The sequence below is a fragment of the Podarcis tiliguerta genome (genome assembly GCF_965153285.1).
Source record: "Podarcis tiliguerta genome assembly, chromosome: 1".
NCBI classification, from domain to species: Eukaryota; Metazoa; Chordata; class Lepidosauria; order Squamata; family Lacertidae; genus Podarcis; species Podarcis tiliguerta.
In genome coordinates, this window is record NC_139534.1 from 114,108,150 (window position 1) to 114,125,195 (window position 17,046).

A 17,046-nucleotide genomic window follows, 5' to 3' on the forward strand; every position below is an offset into this window, starting at 1 on the left:
CATTTTCAGCCAAAAAAGCAAGCACACGCTTCTCTGCAGCCCTTTCAGCCTCTGTTTTCCCAGCTGCATTCTGTGGTTGGATTACGTCCCACAGCTTTTCCCCAACTAAGGTCAGCTCTGCTTGAAAGCTCCACTCCAGCCAATTGTTGCTATTTAGTCTCTGACATGGTAGTTTAAGCTCAAAGCCATGTCCATCTTTCAGCTGAGCCATTTGCCCCTCTTCCCTTCTGTTGGCTTTTGCAAGAGTAGCCAGATAGTACTCACTCTGCTGCCAAACTGGGCATTTCGTGGCTCTCAGCTCCCTCCGTCAGCGTCCTCCGACCTGCCCTCTGAAGTGCTTGGCAGTCGATCAAACTGACGTTCAGCAAACAAAGCTTCAAAGCCCTTTCTCACATGCTTCGCGTTGGGTCCATAACCTATTCGGTTGACCTGCTCCGATAACCTCTTCCGATAGATTTATTGCTTTATTGTTCGGCGTCTAGCACGCTTCCCCCTGCGAGCCTCTGCAGGTCATAAAACAATTAGCAGAATATGCACAGCAGTCGTGTGATGAAAGAGCACTTCCCAAGACTTTGCTTCTGTTCTAAAGTCACTTTATTGTCACAAAAAACAAGTATTTACAAAGTCAAATCCCATCTGAATGGAGCTGCATGTTTTCCCTCTCTCCTTGCAGCTACGCAACAGCAAAACTGCTGCTTTCGATTTCCACTGAACTCATACAGCATTCCAAGCTGCTTTCGTCACATCCTGGCTTACTTCCCTTGTAAGCCCGTCCCCTCAGTCTCGAGGCACAGAAGGTTAACCCTTCACTACACCCAACACTACCCGAGATACAGCAAAGTTGTTTAACTGAGTGACAACATAAGCTTTTTTTGGCAACCCTTCTATAGATCTGTATACTGAGATTGGCAGATGTCACAAGGCTAAAAATAAAGCACAGGCAGACAATTGTATTTGGAAAAATATTCCAATAAACTCAGTTTGGAGTCTCCCGGTGCTAGAACAAACTGTCTTTCACTTTCAGCCTGAGCTAAGAAGGAAAGTCTTTGGAGGCTGCTGCAGAAATCAATAGCTTTCTAAATCTTTGCTCCTTTCACCTAGTAGAACAACCTTGAGACTTGACATTTCCAAATGTTTGCCAAAAATCCCTTTAAGGGTAACCATATTCTAAAGAACAGATAGCAATACTGGATGCAACTGAACTTCTGAGTAAGTATGGGAAATGAACTAAGTTGGATCCAGTGATCTGCTAGTCCTAGGAAGCATATCTTCATGAAAGGCACAGAGCATAGATGGGCAAGATCTCACAAGCCTACCTTGGATGAACTTGGAAATCATCCAAGATCTTCCAGGATAAGAAAACTTTTTTTCTCTCTCCTGAGCCCAACTGAGGCTCTCATTGTCCTTAAAAATCTAGAACAGAGTGAAAATGGCCCTCCCCCAAATTCTCCACTTACTTTGTGGGTGGCAAACTAAGGAAGGTCATTTCACTGAATATTCCCCAAGGGAGGACTGAAAATCCCCAGGAGGAGTTGGAGAGGGAAAATTTTCAAAGAATTGTCATAATTTCTTTCCTCTCAGCCTTCCTTCAACCCTGTTCCCATTCAGTGTAAAAGAAAAATGTTTCCCTAGTACAAATTCAGAGGCAGCCTGGGCAAAATTGGTGAGGGGAAGTCCACCTATGAAGTTAACCAAGGGAGAATGGTCTTCCTCTTTTGTCTTCAGAATTTTTCTTTTTGGTTCCTGCACCCTCTCAATTATGCTCCTATTCAAAGTAGTGAAGTAATGTTTCTCCATTGCACTGAATGAAAGGGGCAAGAGGAAAGAACTTGTATCTGGTTTGCATTTTAATTCAAACTGGAGAAGAATTCGGGGCTTGAAATGCTTGTCCTTTGCAGGCCACTGATACCTTCACCTCCTGACATCCTAAGCTCCTTCTAGTTTCTACCAGGCATTGCTTATGCACTTCGGAGCTTGGCCTTTGTTTCTAATGTAACCCAAGCTACTGCCATTCATTGTATTAGTAGCAATCCAGCACACCTTCATTTAGTAGAGTAAGGTGTGGCAATTATTGTTCCCCCTTCTCTTTCAAGAGATAGATGCAGGAGGATGCGAAGTAGGTTGCTTTTTAGGGTGGTTTGAATGGCTGCTCTCAGAAGATTCTGGCAGTCTCACCTGGCCCTGGGAGAGAGAACAAAAGAGAACTCTGCTGGAGCAGGTCAAAGGCCTATCTAGTCCAGCATCCTGTTCTCACTGTGGCCAACCAGATGCCTATGAGAAGCCCTCAAGGAGCAACTGAGCGCTACAGTGCTCTCCTCCCCATTTGCAGTTCCCAGCAACATTTGAGGGCTATTCCTAACTGTGTAGTGCATCAATGACAGCTCCATAATGAAATCCAGAGTCAGGCCACCGGGATTTAAATATCTTGCTTTTCTAACACATTGCTTTAAAAAATCCCTCCACCTTTAAAACACAGACATTTAAAACAAATTACTAATAAAATCACACAATTAAATTTATGGCACATGACTGCAGTTCTGTGCATGGTTGGGAGTAAGCAGCGTTGAACACAGTGGTGCGTATTTATGCTTTATAGGTTCAATTTTTAAAACACGTTTGGTTTTAGCAAATGACATCCAGACAGCAGAAACGCAACCTTTTACTTTTAATTAGCAATGCAAACAACTTTTAGTTATTTATTTTTGAATTTTTACAACAAAATCAAACAACCCCCTGTCTCCCCACCTCCCCTACACTTCCTCCCCCTTCCTCACATGCCCCCAAACCTCTGTATTCCTCCCTAGCCCCAATTGCCCTTAATCCCCCCCATCCCACAGCATTTGTATTTGTTTGTATGATCAGTGGCAAACCTGTACTTTCACTACCAATTCCCCTGACCACATCTAATCTAAGGATGGCCTGCTGCTTATGATGTAACAATGCAAGCAATCCAGAATTTACAGACATTTATAGACCACGTCCACACAGGATTAAAGTGTAGTATTTTGTCTCAAACTGCCCCACTGAACAAGCTTATATTAGCTGACGAAAACCCTCTCCCATGCCCACACTTTTAAGCAGTTTGCCATTGCTTCTTTTTATCTAAGTTCTATATAAAAATAGGAGAAGGTCTGTGACAATTTAAAGACTTAACTGTATTTATTTGTAAAGGGAGTAAGATTTGCTAGGGCATACTTCCTTAGATGCAGAATGGGTGGCAACAACAACAACATAGTATTAGTATTATTAATAATGTACAGTGGTACCTCAGGTTAAGTACTTAATTCGTTCTGGAGGTCTGTTCTTAACCTGAAACTGTTCTTAACCTGAAGCACCACTTTAGCTAATGGGGCCTCCTGCTACTGCCATGCCGCCAGAGCACGATTTCTCTTCTCATCCTGAAGCAAACTTCTTAACCCGAGGTAATATTTCTGGGTTAGCGGAGTCTGTAACCTGAAGCGCCTGAAACCCGAGGTGCCACTGTACATTGCTTTTCTCTGGAGGGAGGCAGGGGTATGCATATCCCTAAACATTTTTTGAATCTAATGGGAGAAGAAACTAAAAAAATTAAAATATGTAATTTCTTGTCAGCACGGTGAATTGGAAGTTCCGTTGATACCCCCGATGGCAGTCTTTGGTCTATTTACTGCATTTATTTTTCCTGATTTGAACTATAAAATGGTGATTTTCTTGAGTCAAAATGAGAGTACACCTACACTATACTGCTTAATATTGATATTTTAGATTGCTGTAACCTGCCATGGGACCTTATGGTGCAAAGCAGGGAAGAATTCAATATACAGTGGTACATCGAGTTAAGAACTTAATTCGTTCCGGAGGTCCGTTCTTAACCTGAAACTGTTCTTAACCTAAAGCACCACTTTAGCTATTGGGGCCTCCCACTGCTGCTGCCGCACGATTTCTGTTCTCATCCTGAAGCAAAGTTCTTAACTTGAGGTACTACTGGATTAGCAGAGTCTGTAACCTGAAGCATGTGTAACCTGAGGTGCCACTGTATAGTAATAAAGGAGAATGCATGCTTTCTCCCCGAGGATCCCCATGCACCTCACATTTGGACACTAAGCACTGGTTACCCACAAGTGCAGCAGCAAGAATGCAGTCTCCTAGTCATTCTGTGGACCAGAGCCCTGTCTCCTTCCTCTGTGGGCTCATCATGGTGTAGTTATACAGTGGTACCTCAGATTACATACACTTCAGGTTACATACGCTTCAGGTTACAGACTCCAGTAACCCAGAAATAGTACCTCAGGTTAAGAACTTTGCTTCAGGATGAGAACAGAAATCAAGCTCCGGCAGCAGCGGGAGGCCCCATTAGCTAAAGTGGTGCTTCAGGTTAAGAACAGTTTCAGGTTAAGAACGGACCTCCGGAACGAATTAAGTTCTTAACTCGATGTACCACTGTACTGCCTTTATAATAATCAGATCATGGTGCCTTACCCTGACACAGGAATGCATGAAGCTGGCTTATCCCGAGTCACATGGCTCTTCAGGCCCCTACCGAGAGATAACGGGTCTTAAACCTGGGACCATGTGCTTGTAAGGCAGAGGCTTTACCGCCTCACCAGTTGCTCTGGCATAGAAACTCAGTTTATGCAATCTGAACTCTGGTGAACTGAGTTGGCCTCTCTCTGCAGAGGAGCCATAAAGTGTCCCAGCTGTGGCTAGAATGGGCTGAACTTTTGTGACCTGCACTGACAGGAGATTGACTCAAAACTCAGAGACTTCTGGTCTAGCACAGACATCAAAGAGAAGAGAGGAATGACCGCTCCGGAAATTCCGAGCAGTGCGGGGGGTTTTTAGGGGTCCGTAAAGACTCTACGGGCCTCAAAACCTCAAGGGGCATACCTTGGGGGACGGAGCACCCAGCGGTGCCCAGGTGCGCTCTCCTGTTTCTCGGGTTTTAAATAAAAATCCAGGAACAGGATAGAGCTGCGGGCGCGAAAGGGGAAGTACCTCGGACCCCGTGCTGTGCAGTCTCAAGCTTCTGATGGAAAGTGCTAAATTTCCACGAGAAAACTGAATTATTAGAAATACGACACGTTTAAAAACTGACTACCGTAAGGAATTCAAGGAATTTGGTCAGCTGAGGGAGGCAAAAAGGGAGTCCGTCCCGGCTGCAGTGTCAAAGACGGCACAGAGAACAAAGACATGAGAACAAGACGGAAGTGAAAGTTTCCTGCTGAGTAAGTGTAAGCTGAAAGACTTCAGAAGTAACGCGCTGAGGCAAGTATCATTTTATAACGTTGGAAGAGGGACAGAGCTTAAAAAGAACTTTGTATCTCCTTCTTCTCTGAGAAGACTTGATGACTTGGTCAGAGAAACAGTAACGTGTTCAAACCTTAATCCAGAGACTTGGTTACTTTGTATAGACCCCTGTATAAAGCTAAAGGGGGAGGTCTGCAACAGCGTAAGGGACTGAAAGTGGAGCAGCTAGAAGTATCTTTGTTCCTTATTTTCCTTATTTCCCCTGGATTTAATGGATATAGAAGAGGCTTGAAATTAAACTGTGACTATCCTCATCCCCCCTGGAGTACGAAAGGAGGAAAGAAGACTAATTGGGGGAATATCCTATATTTATATCTATATTTTTTTTGAGGATTAAACCTCCAAGTGGCTAGAAGTTTATGTTCCAACTCCCTGAGCTGATTACAGTTATATTTGGATTTATGGACTTATATGGACTTGCTTGGACTTTTATTTGGACTTTTAAGTTGGACTGAGTTTATAAGAGGTGGAAGAAAAGAAGAGGACAGAAGAGGACAGAAGAGGACCCTCAAACTGAACAGTATTTGAGTTATTGTTAGATGGGCTTTTTATGATGAACTAAACATTTAAACTGTGATACAATTTGGGATAATGTTTATGTATCTTTGATGTGTACTATTCCCTATCTCTCTCCCACTCTCTTCAGAATAATATTTGATATGTAGCTGTCATACAGTTGATAAAGGTGCAAAGGGGTGAATTTCAAAGTGTTTGGTTAAGATAAGAATTTTAAGTTAATGTTAGGAAAAGGGAAAGAAAGACCCCTAGAGGCCATTATCTAAATCACAATTTCTGACAAACACAATTTCCAGCTCTCTGGTGTAACTACCCCCTCAATGGTGAAAGCAGTTAATATTGATGTATTTGTATAAAAATGTCAGGGAAAATTGGGGGGGGGGGGATTGGAGGAACTCCAGGTGACCGAAGACAGTCAAAACAGGATGAAATTAACGATTTAGATATTATTTGGTTGAAAATAAAGGAAGAATTCAAACAAAATGAACAATACATGGAGAAAAAATTGGTGGAAGTGCAAGAAACCCTGGATAAAAAAATAGAGGGAGTGGTGGGGGGAATTGTCAAGTAAATTCAAAGACTTAACAGTTAGATCTAAAACAACAGAAGAGCTAGCGAAACGAACTCAGAAGGAAGTTAAGGAAAATAGAAGAGCCAGATAGAATAAAAGAGGACTTGGTTGAGGTCAGCAAAATACAAGAGCAGATCTGGGACAATATGGCTCCGATGGAGATGAGGCAGAAACAGAAAAACCTAAAATTCAGAGGGGTAGTAGAAGAGCCAAATGAAGATATTAAAACAAAAATGATTAAAGAACTGGCAAGATGGATGGATATGAAGGAAGATGAAATTGAGTACACAATTTAGAATGTGTTTAGAATTAAGGTGAGATCTGTAAAAGCTAAAACTAAAAAACTAGCTGAAGATTGTTTGATCATCTTTAATTGACTAGAGATGTGAAATGCAATTCTGAGAATGAGTTATAATAACAGGTTATTAATTGATGGAAGACCAATTATCATATGTAAAGAGATTCCTATTAGATTCCTACGAAAAAGAGACGGGTACAAACAACTGGTGACGTTACTGAAGAAAAACGGAATGTTTGACTCAAAACACACAGAGCAGCAACAGTTGTTGGCAAGAACACCTGGTGCACTTTGGTTTATGAACTGAACCACGAGTTCAAATAAGGTTATGCAAACTGAACTGGCAAGTCAGTTTGAAAGAGAATTTAACATTGGTATAAGGGAGATATTATCCCCGCTAATTACAGTAATTTTATGGATGTCTATAACCTGTTCCAGGAGTATGTTTAAGCTGTGAATCAGTGTAAAAAGGCCAGCTAATATACACAACGGGATATTTACTCTCTTCTTTTTGACATCTTTTTTTTTTAAATGCTTGAGGATATGATTGTAGCACGTGAAAGTAAAGTGGTACCCACTTAGAGTGAAACAAGGATCAGACAGACACAGCTTTTGGAGAAAAAGGTGAGGTTTTATTGCTGAGCAATAATGGACCCAGTTGGAATCTTTTCCAAAAGACTGGGACCCAGAAGCATACAATTCCTCAGGTTATATACCTGAGCAAATCACAGATCATGAGACAATCATGAGACAGTCACGCACGCCAGCGAAAAATGACGAATTAGCGCTTCTTCTTGCCATGCTCCCAGCTCCTGGCCGAGCACAGAGTTCACTCCCAATTTCTGCTTTCCATTGTCTGCACAAATGATGTACAATGATGCACAGTCTGACCTTTCCCCTAGTTCTGACAGAACTGAGACTTAGGGAGGGAATCTCCTGGGCTTCCTCCCCCTATGCATTCTGCATAGTTTTTATGGTTTGGCCCTTCCTGTTCTGTGGACTATTTTAGCCTGCATTTGAGGGGGATTTTGTACCAGTGTCTCTGATTCATGTCTTCCCCTTTCCTTCAGGGTACAAGGATGTTTTCTAGGTGAAAGGTCGGTTCTAGACTTGCTGTTCCAAGCAGTTTGCAGTTAGCTAAGGCAAAGCTTTCATTGATTCAAAAATGGATTATAAAATCACTGTGAGCCCTGTTATGTGTGAGCATATATGAATATATTGATTACTGATAACTGATTATATGAATAGCATAAGGGTAGCCCCCCTTTCTCGCTTCATGATCTCTCCTGTTTTAGGAGCTACCCCTTAAAAGGGGACCTCTCAATATTTTAAATAAATAACTTGGCAGGCTTCCATCATCTGCATGCTCCCCTCTTGTACTAAATATGATTTCCAGAGGTGGATGGAAGAATTGGACTAAATGAAAACAAGAAGTTAATGTTCTGTGTCACCATGTACACTAGTGACCATGGTTTTGTCCCCACTAGGGCACATGTGAGTCACTGTTTTGATGAGCACATTAGTGTGTCTTATCAATACAAAAGCACTTCCAGGTTTATGTCTCCAAAATCTATCTTGGTGTGTCCCGTCCACATTAGTGGGTAGTGCTAGATGGGATTGTTGGGGGGAAACAAATAAACTTCCTTCTCCTGAACCTCTAGCTAATGCATGTGTTACTTTAAACCACACAAGAGCACTGTTTGTGTAGCAAGCAAGCCAGCATTTGCTCGTAGTCTTTTTCTAAGTTAACTCCACCTGTAAAAGCTGAACCTTTCGTTGTTGTCTGCTGATAAGATGCCTGCTATTGCTCTCTCTTTTTATCTCTACTCATCCTGTAAATAGTTCTTGCCAAGATAAATCTGTTCCTGCATGAATAAAGCTGTAGAAATCCAGAAACTGTACATAAACTTCTCAGTTTACTTCACCCAAGCTGCAAGGTCTGCTAACAGGGATGTATTTTGCTGAGGCTGAGCTCCATTATGGACCTGCCTTCAAGTTTATTTCAAATATGTGTGTTCCAATAGTCCAGACTTGTCCAAAATTGCAGTAATTTATTTTAAATGTGTGTTGCTCCAAGCCATGAAATCTGTTGTCTTTTTTTTGTTTGTTTACATGTCTGGCATACATTGTTTGTTGTTGTTGTTGTTTAGTCACTTAGTCATGTCCAACTCTTCGCAACCCCATGGACCAGAGCACGCCAGGCACTTCTGTCTTCCACTGCCTCCCGCAGTTTGGTCAAACTCATGCTGGTAGCTTCAAGAACACTATCCAACCATCTCGTCCTCTGTCGTCCCCTTCTCCTTGTGCTCTCCATCTTTCCCAACATCAGGGTCTTTTCCGGGGAGTCTTCTCTTCTCGTGAGGTGGCCAAAGTATTGGAGCCTCAACTTCATGATCTGTCCTTCCAGTGAGCACTCTGGGCTGATTTCCTTCAGAATGGAGAGGTTTGATCTTCTTGCAGTCCATTGGACTCTCAAGAGTCTTTTCCAGGACCATAATTCAAAAGCATCAATTCTTCGGCGATCAGCCTTCTTTATGGTCCAGCTCTCACTTCCATACATCACTACTGGGAAAACCATAGCTTTAACTATACGGACCTTTGTTGGCGAGGTGATGTCTCTGCTTTTTAAGATGCTGTCTAGGTTTGTCATTGTTTTCTCCCAAGAAGCAGGCGTCTTTTAATTTCGTGGCTGCTGTCAGGCAGTGAGAGATTTTACTTTCTTGGGCTCCATGATCACTGCAGTTGGCATACATACCTTTGATTTTTTAAATAAATATTAACACAAGTTTTCTCTACATTTCTGACAAAATTTGTCACATTTGTGGGCATCTAAGGTGCAAGAAACTTCCAACCAAGCACTCAGAGTGTAGAAGAAGCTCTCCTGCAGGAACCTTAAAAGCAGAACCATTTGCCACAAGGCTACATTACAATGTTTAATAAGTTGGAGTTCTTGTTATTAAATATACTAGCCGATGAAGGTGAATACATCGAAACAGGGCCCTATAAGAATTTAAATGTATTTTCATGTAATATTTGATACTTCCAGCTGATGAAGGTGAATACATCCAAACAGGGCCCTGTCCTGGTCTCCAATCCGTAACTGACTTCTGCTTAACGATTGAAACGGAGTCTCCATCTGCAAGCTGATAAATTATAAGGATCAACATTATTGTCGAGTGAAAAGGAGGAAATCTTTGTAACGAATTATTGTTTTATACATATCTCTTTGAGTTTGAGTTTGTAATCTCTGTTAGAGTTTGTAATCTCTATTTGAGGTTGTAATCTTTATTAGAAGACATACTTTTGAATGGATTGGTTTTGGTCTCTATTGACTATTGAATTGTGAGTAGGGACCACCCCCACTATTAAAACTTATATTGGTCTGAATTCTTGGTTTGCTTCCTTCTTGGCACATTACAATGTTTGGCAGAAAAAACTGAACACCTGGTTGTCTTACATCACAGACCTTGTGTGCAGTAATGCCGTTATCATTCCCTTAATAATCAATGAAGAAAAAGAAGTTCAGAGAAGTTCATTTCTTCATTATACAACCTGATCTACTTAATGGCTAATCTCATTTACTCAGAGAAACCTAGAATTTCTATTGGTGAAGGCCATGTCTATGTGACCTCCTCAGAGTATTTAAAATTGGAAAGCATATTAATTTGTCTAGAGTCATTTCAGTCACTGTTAGCTGGTGCCATGGAGCCTCTAGGGACATTGACCTCTAGGGACCATGGGGACAGGTAGGTGCCATCTGGTTAAATGCATTCTTTCCCACAAAGTGTAAAGTTTACTTGCATGTGGAATATTTATTTTATGTAGATACTGCCTCTGGATGTGGCCATTTTCCTGCTGTTTAAATGTCTTGCTTCCAGGCTTCTCATGGCCCATACTGCCTCTGCCTCTTAATATTTCTGTTAATGTCCTAGTTGCAGGCTTGCCATGGGTAACTGGTTAGCCCCTGTGACAGCAGGATGGGCCACGGGCCTGATTCAATAGTCTCTTCATACGTTCTTATGTTTTTAATTTGGAGATCCAGTCAAGGCACACAATGCACCTGGGTCTAGTAAGCAAGGTTTGACTTAACAGCAGCCCAGTGGAGCAGGAAGTAAAGCTTAACGAGTAAAACCCACAGGCTCAAGTTTATAACTGGAACTAATCACTTGGGATGTATATACACTGCCATTGCCTCTGCATCCAGTGTGCTTCCACTACTGGTTTGAGAAGGTGTGAATACATGACGTTAGCCACAATCCATATCTATCCTGCCTTGTTACATTTTAAGCCAGGGATGTTTACAGCCTGATTTCAATAGGAGGAGCAGATGGGACTAAATTTAGAGATATGTATATAATCCCATAGTTCAGCTTTACACCATTTGGCCTATTTATATAGGGTCCTAGAATCAATTCCTAGTAGCATCCCTAGTTAGGAATGGGACTCCTGACTGATACCCAGCAGAGCAGCTCCATAAGCAGTACTGACCTTGAGAGAACAATGGTCTCATTCAGTATATACCTTTTAACATGTGGAGTTGGGCGGGGGGGTAATCGGGTTGTTGTTCTTATTTTGATTATGCATTTTGTGGTTTTATATTTTGATTTTAGTCTATGAGACCTGTGGGTATAAATTCAATAGATGATAATAATAATAAAATAATAATATAAGACAGCTTCCTACCCAGCTGTTGGGGTGGGGGTATTGTTGCATGATTTCTCAGATTTTTCTAAAGGTACACGTAGGTGAAATTAAAAAATAAAAATCTGCATATGACCTCTACAAACATTAGGTAGAGGGTGGGAAAGCACTAATTGAGGGGAAGGGAAGATAATACAATGCAGTACAGTCAATGAAGCACCACCCAGTAATGCAGATGGGGAACATCTACAGAGATATTGGAGGCATTGGCAGTGAAGATGCTGGTGTGTGGACCACAAAGTTGAAATGTACACAAGGCAACAGTGGCCAACGTTATACTGAAGCCCGAGTTTGGACAAACCCTGACTGAGGTTGGTGCCAATGGGTCTCTTGTGGTGTTTCTTCTAGCTCTACAACCTCTTTCCTTCTTTGATGAAATGCATCCCTGGGCCCCACCACAAAGTGCTGAAAAACAACTTGGCACTCAGAGAGTTTGTTTTGGAGGAGGTTGAAGAGCACAAGGCCACTCTGGACCCCAGCTCACCTCGGGATTTTATTGACTGCTTCCTTATGAAAATGGATCAGGTAATCATGAAAACTCACAGAACTCTCCATGTGGGTTCTCCTGCCACTCCTGAAGCTTCCCAACCAGCAGACTTCCATCCAGCTTCTTGTGGAGAATGCCAAGGAAAGAGATTCCTGCCCACACCCCATTGGAGTAGATTCATTTCCCATTGCTGACTTGTTCCTGCAGTAAGTGGGAAGTTCTTTCTAATGATTAGCCCTCTGGGCAAGGAATGTCAAGAGGAATGAGCTATAAAAAGACTTGAGATAAGATGTGTCTTGGGAAGGGAGCTGGTCCCAGTGGCGCAGTTAAATTCTTGTTATGTTGTACTCAGAACAATTGAGTTGACTCCACTGACCGTGTTCTGTGTTTCTGCAGGAAAAAGGTAATAGTGCATCCCATTTCACCATTGAAAACCTGGCCATAAGCACAGTTGACTTGTTTGGGGCTGGAACAGAGACCACCAGCACCACACTGCGATACGGGTTCATGATCCTCCTCAAATACCCAGAGATACAAGGTAAAACAGATGCATTATTAGTACTTATTATTCTAGTTCTTTCCCAGATTTATGTGTCACAGAAATCCCAGCAAAAACAGAAGTGTGGATGAGCTCTTATAGCTGACCATATTGCAAACCCTAGGATTTATATGCAAACAGTAACAACTTGAATTTGGCTCAGTTGTGTACTGGCAGCCAGTGCAGATCCTTTAGACCAGGCATGTCCAAAGTCCATTTTGGGGACCTAATCCGGTCTGCTGTTTATTTCCTGGGATAAAATCCTAAAAAAAAGGTCAACAACTTTGGTTGGCCCTTTGGTTGGCCGCTTTACTTCATCCAATCTGGTCCTCTTTGAAAATAGTTTGGACACCACTGCTTTAGACAAAGGCACAACCACAAGGGCCAGGGGCCAAAGGGCCCTCAGGTGGGATAAGAATCACTGCAGGACAGTGCCTCCAATAGGAATCTCTCTAAGCTGGATCATCACTTGCTCCTAAAACATTCCTAAAGCTTTTGTCCCACTAGGCTCCTTTTGGATAGAAATTAAATTAATATATAAATAATTTCAGTTGTACTATGTTTCTCAGTTTACAGATGGATTGCTGAAGGTGAGCTACAATAACTTGCCTGTGGTGATGAGTTAGTAGAAAGTTGGCATCAGAAAGCTCCAAAATGTGAAGGGGCTGGCAACCACTCCCACTGAGTTTCAGTTTCTTCTGTAATGTTTCCTGCACTGGTGTTAAACCTCATTCTTCCCATTGCAGAGAAATTGCATGAAGAAATTGACCGAGTTATTGGCCGATTACGAAGTCCTTGCATGGCAGATCGTGGGGAAATGCCTTACACAGATGCTGTCATCCATGAGATCCAGAGGTTCATCTCTCTTGTCCCACTGAGCGCCCCTCATGCAGTACTCAAAGACACACCGTTCAGACAATATGTCATTCCAAAGGTCAGCTCTTTTCAAGGCTCTTAGTAATAGTAGGCTGCTAGCCATGATGGCTATATTCTACCTCCATGGTGAGAGGAAGCATGCTTCTGAATACCAGTGGGTGGAAACCACAGGAATTGAGAGTGCTGTCTTGTTTAGATTATGTTGATGGGCTTCCCATGGGCATTTGGTTGGACAGCATGAAAACAGGATGCTGGACCAGATGGGGCCACTGGACTGATCCAGCAGAGCTTTTCTTCTCTTCTTATGTACAAGCAAGGGAAGTAGTTTAGCCCAACTCCTAAAGTGTAGCTGGGCATCTTGAAGCCTGGACTTCATTTGAAACACCCTATTGCCTTCTGAAGCTGCTCCATTCTTCTTCTGTATCAACAAAGTACCTTCCTTCCTGTTAGTGCCTTCCCACACAATTAGTTGGGTGTCATGGCCATCCAGCCCATTTCTTTGCACTCTCTGCAGGGCACTACCATATATCCTAGTCTGACATCTGTGCTACATGACCACAAAGAATTTCCAAACCCCAAAGAATTTGACCCGGGAAATTTCTTGCACAAAGATGGCACCTTCAGGAAGAGCGACTATTTCATACCTTTCTCAGCAGGTAAGAGCTCTGCTTCCTCAGTAGGCTGCAGTCTTGGCCAACTCAGGTCTTTCCCGTCTCCCTAATCGGCTGGTGCCGGGGCAATGAGGGGGAACCTCCTTCCTCCTGCAGCCTAAACTGGAAGGGCTCCCAGATTGTGAGAGAGGGGCAGAGGCTTCTGGGTCCATCAGAACTCCTTGTACCTTTCCTGTGGCCAGCTGAAACAAAAGAAATGGTGGAAAGAATGACTCTCCCAGGAGCTGTTCTGGAGCAGCACCTTTGCTCCTTTGGCATGATTCTTATTTTCTCCATAACAGCCAAAGTGGATGTTATGCATCTTACACTTTAGGTTTCCCTTGCAGGGAAGCGGATATGTGCGGGGGAAGGTCTGGCCCGTGTGGAGATCTTCTTGTTCTTGACCACCATATTACAGAACTTCACTCTGAAGTCCATCATTGACTCCAAGGACATTGATCTCACACCGGTGATAAGCGGCATAAGCAACTGCCCTCGGCCCTATCAGCTCTGCATTGTCCCTCGCTGAAAAGCCTGCCTCAGGAGGGCTGCACATGTGGAAAAGTTGCAGCCTGGCAAATCTTTGTTCAAAAAATCCATAACACAATATCTCCTCATGTGTGGAGTCTTATCTTTTTACCTGACTAGTTGTGGAACTGTTACTTTGGGGATCTTGCTAGAGACTATTGCACATTGAAGACATTTTGTAAAAAAAAATTATCTCCTTATTGATTATAAAAATTGCATGTCTATACAGACATTATGTCCTATCTCTTAACAGGTAAAAAAAGAAAATTATATAAAATAGAAAATTTACAAAGAAATAAAAAATAAAAAAATGGAACGTGGGTGGTGCTGTTGGTAAAAGCCTCAGCGCCTAGGGCTTGCTGATTGAAAGGTCGGTGGTTCGAATCCCCGCGGCGGGGTGCGCTCCCGTTGTTCGGTCCCAGTGCCTGCCAACCTAGCAGTTCGAAAGCACTCCCGGGTGCAAGTAGATAAATAGGGACCGCTTACTAGCGGGAAGGTAAACGGCGTCTCCATGTGCGGCTCTGGCTTGCCAGAGCAGCGATATCACGCTGGCCACGTGACCCGGAAGTGTCTCCGGACAGCGCTGGCCCCCAGCCTCTTGAATGAGATGGGCGCACAACCCTAGAGTCTGTCAAGACTGGCCCGTACGGGCAGGGGTACCTTTACCTTTACCTAAAATATAAAAAATAAAGAAGTAACAAAGATAAGAAACAAAGAAATAAAAAACAGAAGACAAAGTTATTTACATAGTAAAAGTACTCATCGGCACGATCCTTCCCAAACTTCTCATTATACTGTTTGATAGAACATTCTTTCTTACACAGTTTTACATTATATAATATCATTTCTTTCTGATTTGTATACATTCCTTTGATTTTTTTTCTTTACAAATATCACTCAATTTCTGCTAATATGGAATTATTTGTACAATAAAGTTTTACATAATTCTTAAATATTATCCGTTCTCTAGTTGTTTTTTGTTTCGATATTCCTCTAACTGATCCCGTCAGTTTTGCTAATTGTAGATACTCTCACATGAGTATCTGCCAATCTGTAATCTCTGCGAGCATTTCATTTTTCCAATTCCTTGCTATAAGGGTCCTAGCTGCTCTTATACCATACATAAATAATGATCTTATATCTTTTTAAATTTCTGATGGTAATATACCAAGTAGGAAAATCTCTGGGGTTTGTTTTTTTTTAAAGTAATTTTAAATAGTTTCTTAAACTCATTATAAATATCATTCCAGTATCTGCCAATGGCTACACAGGTCCACCACATATCAGAGTATGATCCCTCCTCTTTTTTACATCTCCAACAGGTTGATGTTTTTCCTTTATACATTTTAGCAAGTTTTTTGCTGGTAAGATGACATCTATATACCATTTTATGGTATATTCCCTGAGATTATAGCATGCTGTGAATTTAATGTCTGTCATCCATAATCTCTCACATTGTTCCATAAGTATATTATGCCCGAAGTCGTGTGCCCATTTAACCATGACTGTTCTTCTTTTGTTTCCCATTCCAGAAGATAATCATACACTCGTGAAATAATTTTCTTTTTGTTAAGTATTGATTCTCTTTCAAATCTAGATGTTTCCTTTGCAATTCCTTGTTTTGAATCTATAGCTAGTCTTTGGTGTAGCTGGAAATATTGTAGCCAGTCTGTTAGCAAGTTTTTAATTTCTTCATATTGCTTCAATGTTGGCTTATCCTTATCTACTTCTAAGACTGATGTTGGCCATTCCCCTTTCATATTTCTTTTTTAACTGCCATGGCTTCTGTGGGTGACGAGAACAGGGGTATCTTGGGCTCTAATATTCCTTTATATTTAATCCATATTTTGTATAACGATTTCCTGCAGGCGCCTAAGCCACCACCTCACTCCTAAAACGTTTCGTGAGCAATTTTTTTAAAAAACTCATTTTGTCACATACCCCTCAGTGATGACATCTGAGGCAAACTGCATGCCTGTCCCCCCTTCCTCCACCACTGTATGAGAGTGATGGGTAAAATCTGCTAAGATGGAAGCTTTTTAGCCACTGAGACGAAGTCTTGTTACTCTTTGTGCTGAATGAAGCCAATCAGAGTGGAAGGAACTGAGTCAACCACTGAGGAACTGGTGACCCACAACGGTGGTTGGACTCTTGCGCCCATCACCCCTGATGTTGGCTGGGGCAGATGGGGGCTGGAGTCCAGGAATATCTGAAGGGCTGCAGGTTCCCCATTCTTGCCATGAGGGCTCAGTTGGGACAACTCCCATAATCCCATTTCATTGGCTAGGTGGCTGGAGACGATGGGAGCTGCAGTCCCGCAGCAAGATCTCCCATCTCTGACTTGGTGGGTTGAAGTGCTGCAGGACGTAGAAGCTGGGTGGGTTGAGACTGTTAGGGGACATTCGGCACAGAAACATGTGTGTATACCTTTAAGAAGTTTCTAGGATTAATTGGCTGCAGCTGGCCGTTGCTATAAAGGAAAAAAGCTGAGTTTTGTAGCCTGCCTGCAGGAATAACACCCACCAGAGTTTGTGTTTATTGTTTAGTAATAAAGTCTTCGTTTTAGTTTGGGTTTTTACACCTATGTCTCCTGGA

At 42.3% G+C, this 17,046-nt stretch overlaps 2 protein-coding genes across 3 annotated transcripts in view; both read left to right on the top strand.

Annotated features, from left to right (window-relative positions):
* LOC310676191 (cytochrome P450 2C19-like) overlaps positions 1 to 14,530 on the top strand; it is a 32,554-nt gene extending 18,024 nt beyond the window's left edge. Inside the window, exons 5-9 of one of the 2 annotated variants that reach the window (XM_083437794.1) lie at positions 11,721 to 11,897; positions 12,256 to 12,397; positions 13,144 to 13,331; positions 13,788 to 13,929; positions 14,271 to 14,530. In XM_083437794.1, coding sequence (XP_083293920.1) covers positions 11,721 to 11,897; positions 12,256 to 12,397; positions 13,144 to 13,331; positions 13,788 to 13,929; positions 14,271 to 14,452 — 831 coding nt within the window. In that variant the 3' untranslated portion in view covers positions 14,453 to 14,530. The remainder of the gene's footprint in view (positions 1 to 11,720; positions 11,898 to 12,255; positions 12,398 to 13,143; positions 13,332 to 13,787; positions 13,930 to 14,270) is intronic. The other variant, XM_083437793.1, reaches the window with a different exon arrangement.
* The window catches only part of LOC310676158 (cytochrome P450 2C19-like), a 53,071-nt gene continuing 38,646 nt past the window's right edge, over positions 2,622 to 17,046 (top strand). Inside the window, exon 1 of the mRNA XM_083437646.1 lies at positions 2,622 to 3,422. Within this exon, the coding sequence (XP_083293772.1) occupies positions 3,347 to 3,422 (76 nt within the window). The 5' untranslated portion in view covers positions 2,622 to 3,346. The remainder of the gene's footprint in view (positions 3,423 to 17,046) is intronic.